At 34.0% G+C, this 9795-nt stretch overlaps 1 protein-coding gene across 1 annotated transcript in view; it reads right to left on the reverse strand.

Annotated features, from left to right (window-relative positions):
• LOC147619324 (fe(II)/2-oxoglutarate-dependent dioxygenase 4-like) overlaps window positions 1–8217 on the reverse strand; it is a 19234-nt gene extending 11017 nt beyond the window's left edge. Inside the window, exons 1-4 of the mRNA XM_086773430.1 lie at window positions 7981–8217; window positions 7529–7761; window positions 6912–7227; window positions 6484–6743 (exon numbers count right to left, since the gene is read on the reverse strand). Coding sequence (XP_086629556.1) covers window positions 6484–6743; window positions 6912–7227; window positions 7529–7761; window positions 7981–8217 — 1046 coding nt within the window. The remainder of the gene's footprint in view (window positions 1–6483; window positions 6744–6911; window positions 7228–7528; window positions 7762–7980) is intronic.
• Window positions 8218–9795: the final 1578 nt, after the last annotated feature.

Consider the following 9795-nt stretch of genomic DNA (forward strand, 5'->3'; position numbering starts at 1 on the left):
CATTATGATAATAAGATACGCATGGGCATAGAATCAAATCATGTGCGGCATCAAATCAAATCACGTGTAACAGTTGCATTTTTACATACGCATGCTAAGATTTATATCATTTTTCTACAAGTCCATCATATTCAAGGATGTCAAACTAGATGCTGTCTAACATACACATGCTAAAATTTGCATCATTTTTCTACAAGTTCATCATATTCAAGGATATCAAACTAGATGCTATCTAACAAAAATCTCCACAAGAGGACAAATGGGAGTGGTAAGCAACTTGGTATAATAATACAAACTTGGCTTCTTAGAGACAAGTACTCCACTCTGGATGCAATCATATGCAGGCCTTGCGACTAGCACGTGTCCAACAACCAAATATAATAATATAAAGGCTTGTTAGAGAGACAAGTATTCCACTTTGGATGTAATAATATGCAGGCATTGCAACTAGCACATGTCCAACAAGTAAGGCTTATAGATTCTATGGTAGCCTCTGCATGTTTTAATCACAACTTAATCTTTGTAGAAAAAATATGTTTGAGCAATCCAAGAAAAAATGGATAACTTATAGAAGGAATACAAAAAATGAACCCCTACATGGAACTCTATTTATATGTATGAAAAATGTTGTGAAATGACAATAAACTATTTAATTTTTCTAGAATATGCCATGTTGAAAAAAAAGTTACATACTCTAAGTGACTAGTGCAAACAAACTATTTATTTTATAATACATGGAAAGGACTTAGCCTTAAAAACTTAATCCATCATGCCACCAACAGAGAAATATAGTAATCTACGAGACATTTGAAAAATAATTATGCTTGCATTATTTGAAACTCCAAAAGTTTTTAAATGTTTTAGAAAAAGTTTGTAGTAGTAATGACAAAGAACTAGAAAAACTTTGTTCATTATCTTCAAAACACAAGAAAATATACTACAATATTTTCTTAGACACACGATTATTTAAAAAGCATTTGTGAATATTCCAAATGGAAGGAATATGGACATGAACACTACTAAGGAAGCCTTAATAATAGAGTTATCAATATCATTCATCTATGTTTCCATAAATGCTAACCACATAAGATTAAATAAAGTGAGAAATATGTAAATATGACATTTGAAAAATTGTAATTTAAACGAAAAGAAAAATACACAATAAAGCTAAATTAAAAGACAATGGATCCTGATTGAATCCTAAAGAAAAACAAAAGGGAATCGAAATGTATCAAAAGACAACGAGGTGATATTATTTCTTTGTTGAATTTTCTTGTCCCTGTATTTCCTTCATTTTGCGAGATGCTAACCATGAAACCTCAAACATAAGACTATAAAGATTGAAAGTGTAAAGGCCAAAGTCTAGAACCAAGACCCTAGGTTTATCATCCTTGAAGGAAAATTCAGGATAGCTTTACCTAAATTGAGACTCTTCTTTACACAAAGTATCTAGTTACCGAGTCTCGTGTGCAAGGAACTAGAGACTCTTAAAGATCATCTTAAAGAGAAATCTTAAAGAAACTAGGGACTTTAAACGAGAAGTCCTAAAGAAACTGGGGACTCTTAAAGAGCACTCTTAAAAATCTTGAGTTTTTCTTACACGTATATACTTTTATGAATAAAATGACCCCTTTTTCTTCATAAACTTGTGTTTTTTTTTTCAAAATTGGTTTAAGAAACCCTTCTTGTAAATGTATTTCTATAATGTTTTTGAATTAATATACCCCTCTCTTGATGAACTCACGTGCTACACTTGCATATTTTTAGACACCTCAAGTTTGAAACCCATGTAAACAAAACACATGAATAGAGAAGTTTGTAGCTTGTGGCTGTTTTACTTTCTCTTAACTAGGAATAAAGTGCACCAGCTTAGGCAATTTACTTGGTACTACTAAGTGTCCTTTTCCTTTCCTATCCATTACTAACTCCACATATATTACTTTTTGACATTTTTTTCATAGGACTAAAAAACCTTGTATCTTTTGTTTTTCAAAATGAAAAACCTAGTACCAAAAATAACATGTTGAAACTTTGTTTGTATCTTTATTTCATTATTACCTCAAATAAGTATGTTTTTCAAGCTCCTTGGCTTTTTCCTTGTTTTTTTACACAAGAACTATCATGAGATTAATTTATTACTTTCTTTATTAGATCTCATAAGTTCATGTAATAAGCTCTGTGGACATTATTCTTGAGAATTCAATTCCTTATAATAAAAGTTTCTCAATATCTATGTGGAATTAATAATTAGTTGGATGGCGATCTCACTGTTTTCTTTGTTTCATATACCATCCTTACACCTCATAGATTGAATGTTACAATAATGGGTTCAAGATTCCTTAATATCTTGCAATGTTTTCTTATCTTAATCATTAAAACTTTTTTTAATGCAATATCAAAGGTAATTCCTTATCCATTATAATTTCTTTTCCTTTATAATTAGTTTTCAAATGCACTTCTATTTTCATTATCTCTTCCCACCTAGCCTCGTAAACCATTGAGATCAAGTTATAAAAATAGTTCAAAGTTTCATGGTCCATATAAACTCAAACATAATAACAACACATGTAATGCTTATAAACCTTCAAACAGAGTATAACTTACAACCAGGACTCATAAGTGAAGTGACACTTTGCTCGAGACTACAAGTAGACCACCGGTCATGAGGAAACATGCAAAAAGCCCTTTTTGTTCATATTTTTGAGATGAAATGATTTTATTTTTGCAAAGGCTATCAATTCCTCTCATGACTAGACCATTAACAATGACGAAGTAGGCCAAAAAATCCATTTTGGTTCATTTGAGACAAAATGTTTTTTTCTTGCAAAGGCTATCAATTCGTTTAAAAGATAGAGGAAAACCAACATACATCTTTGTGATTATTTGTTTCCTATTTTACACAGAGAATGGCTTGATGATTTTGACCATAATCTACTACCTATATAGGACAAAGGATGGCCTAACATAAACCTCTATATAGGACAAACGATGGCCTAACATAAACCTCTATATGATTTTTTTTCCCTATTTTACAAAGAGAAAGGCATGATGAGTTTGATCATAAAGTACTACCATATGTACATTCGTAAGACAATGGAATTCTTTGTTACTTGGGGGGAATGGATTGATGATCCCTACTAAATTCGAGATTGGACTTGCCATTTAGTCCTTTACTGAATCCATTCTTAAGATAGTCACTAAAAATAGTTTCTTTGTATGTAGTTGGACTTTCATCACTCACAAACTTGTCTAAACCTTTTCATGCTCACTTGGACCATAGAAACAAGCAATGGACATTCTTGGCTTCTTTAGATTTGTGACAACTCGATGTTCGACACTCTTATAGTGTCCATTTGTTAATATCTGTGAAAGAAGATAAGTATAAGAACATCATTACATCACAAATGTCTAGTTGTGTTAAAGTGGTTGTAATACATGCAATAGAATGCCATTCACCCACGTACAATATATCTACAAAATCTTATTTAAGTGGCTTTTAATCCTTCTTGCATGGCATGCATCAAAACGAACCTCAATTTGGTCTTCCAAAAAGACAACAAATGAATTTGATATACGATTCACATCGACGCTTTTCTAACTTGCAATCCTGGCACTTTATCTTGCATCAAGATTGTGAGTGATCCAAAATACGAATGGGAAATCAACCCAAGTGTAAGCTCTGGCTCTGGACAAGCAAGGTAGTAATTGCATCCCACCAACAAGGGGGTACAAGAAGCCATAATAAGGAAACCTTCAAGACTCTTATATTGGTCCTTGAAAATTCATTCACGTGAGAAATTAAGCTATCAAAATGGAATAAATGAAATGCTAAAGATGTAACAATGTATATTGGAAGGGAGGATCTTTTTTTGTGTTTGAAAACTCACCTTAGAAAGTCTGGTAGCAGCTTGACATCTATGGTAGGGGAAGGTTTGAATCCTAAGGTGTCCTTCCATTCATCTATTTTTCTAACTTGCAATCCCTCCACTTCATGTTGCATTAAGATTGTGAGTAACCCAAAATCTGAATGGGAACTGAACCCAAATGTAAGCTCTAGCCCTAGACAATTGAATCCCATGGTTTGTCAATAAAATATTCTTATAAAAGGCCTTAGCCTTCAATGCCAAACTTGCAAAAAAAATATCACATAGGATGTATGCAATGGTAGCCATTTGTTTATGAAAGTCTAATATAGGAGCCCTGGGAGTATGTACAAATGATGATTCAAACAACATTTAAATGTATAACATAATATAAGACCACCAAAGGAATTCGAAAGACATAAAAGGCATAATTGTAAAGATGAGTCAACAACTTGAACGTATAACATGATATAAGAACACCAAGAGGATACAAGCCATAATCAAGTAAACCTTCAAGACTCTTGTATCGATCCTTGAAAATTCATTCACGTGTATTACAATGAAAAATTAAGACGGAAGAGATGAAATGCTACAAAGATGTGTTAATTAGAAGTTGCAATATTGGAAGGGAGGGAGCTTTGATGTACAATGCACAAAGGCAAAATCATAATCATCACCATTGTCACCATCGTCATCAACATTGCATTGGCAAATGTGAGCACAATGTGTAAAGTATAGCCTAAGGGAGAAGGCATTGTATATCATCATTGATTGCCTTCATAAACATGTAGTTTGCATGTGGCTCCTTGGCCGATGAAAGAGCTTGAGAGCTAGTATGTGCCTTGGCTCGAACCATGCCACCCTACTGTGCTTTTATGGTGTGGTGTTCACACCATGGTTGTTAAAACATGAGTACCAAAAATGCATGGCTATGGTGAAGATGCCCTAATCCTACACTAATCATAGTTATTAGGTGTTTAAACTAAGGTGGGGGAGCCTAATCAACAACCATTTTATTTTTAAATTTCACCTTATGAAAAAACTATTTTTCTAAAAAGAAAAAAATCAAAATCTCCATCTATCTTACAGAATTCCAAAAATCCTCCCATGAGGGGATTGTTGCTTTTGGAGGAATTTTAATCGGTGACAATGACCTTTCTTTAAAGTGTGTTCATGCATTCTTTGTACTCTTACGTGCAAGCTTCTCGACATTGCTTTTGGCAGGGACTATTAAAGGACATGACACTATTAATGATGGTGTGCATGCAAACTAGTCAGGAAAGTACCCTGTTGACACTTCCATGAGCACAAATTGATGCACACAAATCCTTAAACGCATCATGGTATGTGTGTGTGTTTTTGTGTGTGTACATACACACATGCGCGTGCACACACATAAACATATATGTATGTATGTATGTATGTATGTATGTATGTATGTATGTACATACATACATACACAGAGTTGTATATACTATATATATGTATATATGTATGTACATATATACGTATATGTATATATAGGTAAGTAGGTATGTATATATATGTATGTACATATATACGTATATGTATATATGTAGGTAAGTAGGTATATATGTGTATACGTGTGTGTGTGTGTATGTATGTGTATATATATATATACATAGGGGTACACATATATATATACACTACATACATGCATACATATATGTAGGTATGTATGTATATGTATTTTCTATAAATTTATACATATATATACACTACAAACATACATACATATATACATATGCACACACACACACACACGAACACGAAGACGAGACACACACACCCACATCTATATTTATGTATATGTGTAATGTGTGTGTATGTATATATTTACATACATACACTACATACATGCATACATATATGTAGGTATGTATGTATATATGTATTTTATATAAATTTATACATATATGTACACTACAAACATACATACATATATACATATGCACACACACATACACGAACACGAAGACGAGACACACACGCCCACATCTATATTTATGTATATGTGGATGTATGTTATATTTACATATATACATATATAATACACATACACACACACACACACACACACATACATATAGACATGTCTATATGTATGTATGTATATACATATACATATAGACATATATATATGTGTGTGTGTGTGTGTGTGTGTGTGTGAGAGAGAGAGAGAGAGAGAGAGTCACTTCACTACTGATTTAAGTTCAAATTTAGGGGGCAAAGAGTGTTTTTTTTTCATCGTTCCTTTGAAAAAATAGAGCAAAACTAACATAAACCTCTATGTGCTTTTTTAAAACTATTTTACATAGAGAGTCTTCATGCTTTTGGCAATGTTTTTTTAACATTCTTCCTTTCAAAAGATAGAGGAAAACAACATACATCTTTGTGATTATTTGTTTCCTATTTTACATAGAGAAAGGCTTGATGATTTCAACCATAATCTACTACCTATATAGGAAAAAGGATGGCCTAACATAAAACTCTATATGATTATTTTTTCCCTATTTTACAAAGAGAAAGGCATGATGAGTTTGATCATAATTAAGTACTACTATGTGTACATTCGTAAGAAAATGGAATTATTTGTTACTTGGGAGGAATGGATTGATGATCCCTACTAAATTCGAGATTGGACTTGCCATTTAGTCCTTTACTTAATCCATTCTTAAGATAGTCACTAAAAATAGTTTCTTTGTATGTAGTTGGACTTTCATCACTCACAAACTTGTCTAAAGGTCCCACCTTTTCATGCTCACTTGGACCATAGAAACAAGCAATGGATATTCTTGGCTTCTTTAGGTTTGTGACAACTCGATGTTCGACACTCTTATAGTGTGCATTTGTTAATATCTGTGAAAGAAGATAAGTATAAGAACATCATTACATCACAAATGTCTTGTTGTGTTAAAGTAGTTGTAATACATGCAATAGAATGCCATTCACCCACGTACAATATGTCTACAAAATCTTATTTAAGTGGCTTTTAATGCTTATTGCATGGCATGCATCAAAACGTACCTCAATTTGGTCTCCCAAAAAGACAACAAATGAATTTGATATACGATTCACATTGACCCATTCATCTCCTTTTCTAACTTGCAATCCTGGCACTTCATCTTGCATCAAGATTGTGAGTGATCCAAAATCCGAATGGGAACTCAACCCAAGTGTAAGCTCTGGCTTTGGACAAGCAGGGTAGTAATTGCATCCCATGGTTTGTCGATAAATATGCTTATAAAAGGCCTTGGCCTCCAATGCCAAACTTGCAAAAATTGCTCCACATAGGATGTGTGCAACGGTAGCCATTTGTTTATGAAAGTCTAATATAGGGGCCCTGGGAGTATGAACAAATGATGATTCAACAACGTCCACCAAGGGAGTTCAGAAGACATTATAAAGGGCGTAATTGTAAGTACATATGATGATTCAACAACTTTAACGTGTAACATGATACAGGAACACCGACAAGGGGGTACAAGCCATAATAAGGAAACCTTCAAGACTCTTATATTGATCCTTGAAAATTCATTCACGTGAAAAATTAAGCTATCAAAATGGAATAGATGAAATGCTAAACACAAGCTGTAACAATGTATATTGGGAGAGAGGATCTTTTTTTGTGTCCAAAAACTCACCTTAGAAAGTCTGGTAGCAGCTTGACATCCATGGTAGGGGAAGGTTTGAATCCTAAGGTGTCCTTCCACTCTCGAATTCTTTCGTGGGTAACAAAGCCAGTGACGAAGCTCAATGGACAAGATGGGTCTTCCGAGATTAATCGCATTTTGTCCTCGGTTGGCAATGCAAAGAAGTCGGCAACAGCACCCCAAAGTTGGCTTTGTAAGGCCGGCGCAACACCATGATTAATCACCTTAATTACATCAAAATGTAATTCAAAAGTTGGTTTTCTAAGGTAGTGTCCTGCAGCTTACTGTTGCAGAATTTAATGCAAACGTTGGTTGTGCAAGGTTGGCTCTTTGATACTATGAAAGCAAGCTCCTGCAGCTTACCGTCACAGAAAGCCAATATTTTGGGCTCTTAATGAATGCAAAGTATGGGCAGTTGCAGGGATACTGGTGCTTTTCAGTACCTGAAAGATGCCCCACTCGACGCAGGCGAGCCCAATTTCTTTTGTAATTTGGGCCCTGGCTTGTCCATGGAAGTTTGCAAGGTTAATAATTGGCACTTGAAGGGTGCAGTTAGCAGTCTCGGAGAGGCAAGGCCTCTCCTCGGGTGGGCGTATATACTGGGCAGGCACATGCCGAAGTCCCGAATCTACAAGCTCCTTGATGCTTCGAATCTGAGGTTGCTCTATATATTCAACCATTGTGTGTGTGAGAGAGAGAGAGAGCGCGAGCGAGCGAGAGCGAGCCAGCTAAAAGGAAGGATTAATATGTGCGAGACAGAGAGCGTGTGAGAGAAGAACAGAAGCCATCCAGATACTTCAAATTTACACATGATGAAGTACGTTTAAATACTATGAACGGCTTTGTTCTTAATTGCATTAGTATTGGACATGTGCAAATAGACCTAATAAATTACTATGAACGGCTTTGTTCTTTATTGCATTAGTATTGGACATGTGCAAATAGACCTAATAAATTACTCGCGTACAAAAATCAATAAACAGTAGGATATAATTGGAGAACAAAATGCTTCTAGAAAGGGTAGATATAAGTATTATGAGAACCAATCATAATTTATGCTGGAAATTTTAGGAATGCTTGATTTTAATTATGAACTAAAGTCATTTTCATTTCCAATTGTCAAAGATGCTGAAACCCATTTATAAAACCTTTTGAAAAATGGAACACACAAACATGCACCTTTGTTTCAAGCAAAACATACTTTTCGTGCTACTATCTAGAATAAAAGATGTATTAACTTAAGAAACTAAACAAGTTTGTATTTAGAAGAAAATCATAGTATAGAGCAATCCAAAAATCATATACTTTTCATGCTACTATCTAGAATAAACGATGTATTAACTTAAGAAACTAAACAAGTTTGTATTTAGAAGAAATTCACAATATACTAGGAGCAATCCAAAAATCATATATTGACTTACAATACAACACATCACAAACTATTTAAAACATTAAGGAGGTTTAAAGCAACAATAAATCTAATAGACTTAAAATACAACACATCATAAACTATTTATTTCACTATAAGAGACGGGGCCATTATCCACTCTTTTTTTGACGCTTTAGAACTAAGCTTAAAATCTTAGAAACGTCGAAATACGCATCAAAATAAAAACGTCGAAATAAGCACCGATATATACGTCAAAATAAGGATGGTAATAATGATATTTTCCATACTTTTTTGACGCTTTCTCCTATTTTGACGCTTTTTTCAATGGTTATTTTGATGCTTGCAAGTATTAATTTTTTTTTGGCATAATAGTGCATCCAGCTGCAGTCTTGTAGCTGGATGCACCATTATGCCAAACTTATAGAGTACCAAAGGCAACTGTACTCTAATTTGAAGAACGAAGCAAATTTGTTGAAAAAGTTAGAGTGCCATAACGTTTTCGAAATTACAAAGTAGGTACACTATTCACACAAAGTGCAAACAATGGCCAAATTATATTGCAAGATGTAAAATTAACATATCAAGCTCTGACGAGATAAGCCAAAATTGCATAAAGTAGTTGCATAAAATTTTATACAAGCTCTACAAGCTATACTCGATGACCAAAATTGCATAAAGTAGTTGCATACAAGCTATACAAGCTCAAACAAAGATGTGAGCTGACCAAAATATGTATGTACAAGAGGAAAGACATGGGCAAGGCCACTCTATGTAGAGAACTCACTCAGGGTTAGGCATTGGTCCCTGCGAAAACCATACAAGACGCTTTTTTGGTATACAAAACAACGATCTAACATGACATGGTAAA

This window comes from Cibotium barometz, chromosome 33 (assembly GCF_041138505.1).
Source record: "Cibotium barometz isolate CiBa-2024 chromosome 33, ASM4113850v1, whole genome shotgun sequence".
Taxonomy (NCBI): domain Eukaryota; kingdom Viridiplantae; phylum Streptophyta; class Polypodiopsida; order Cyatheales; family Cibotiaceae; genus Cibotium; species Cibotium barometz.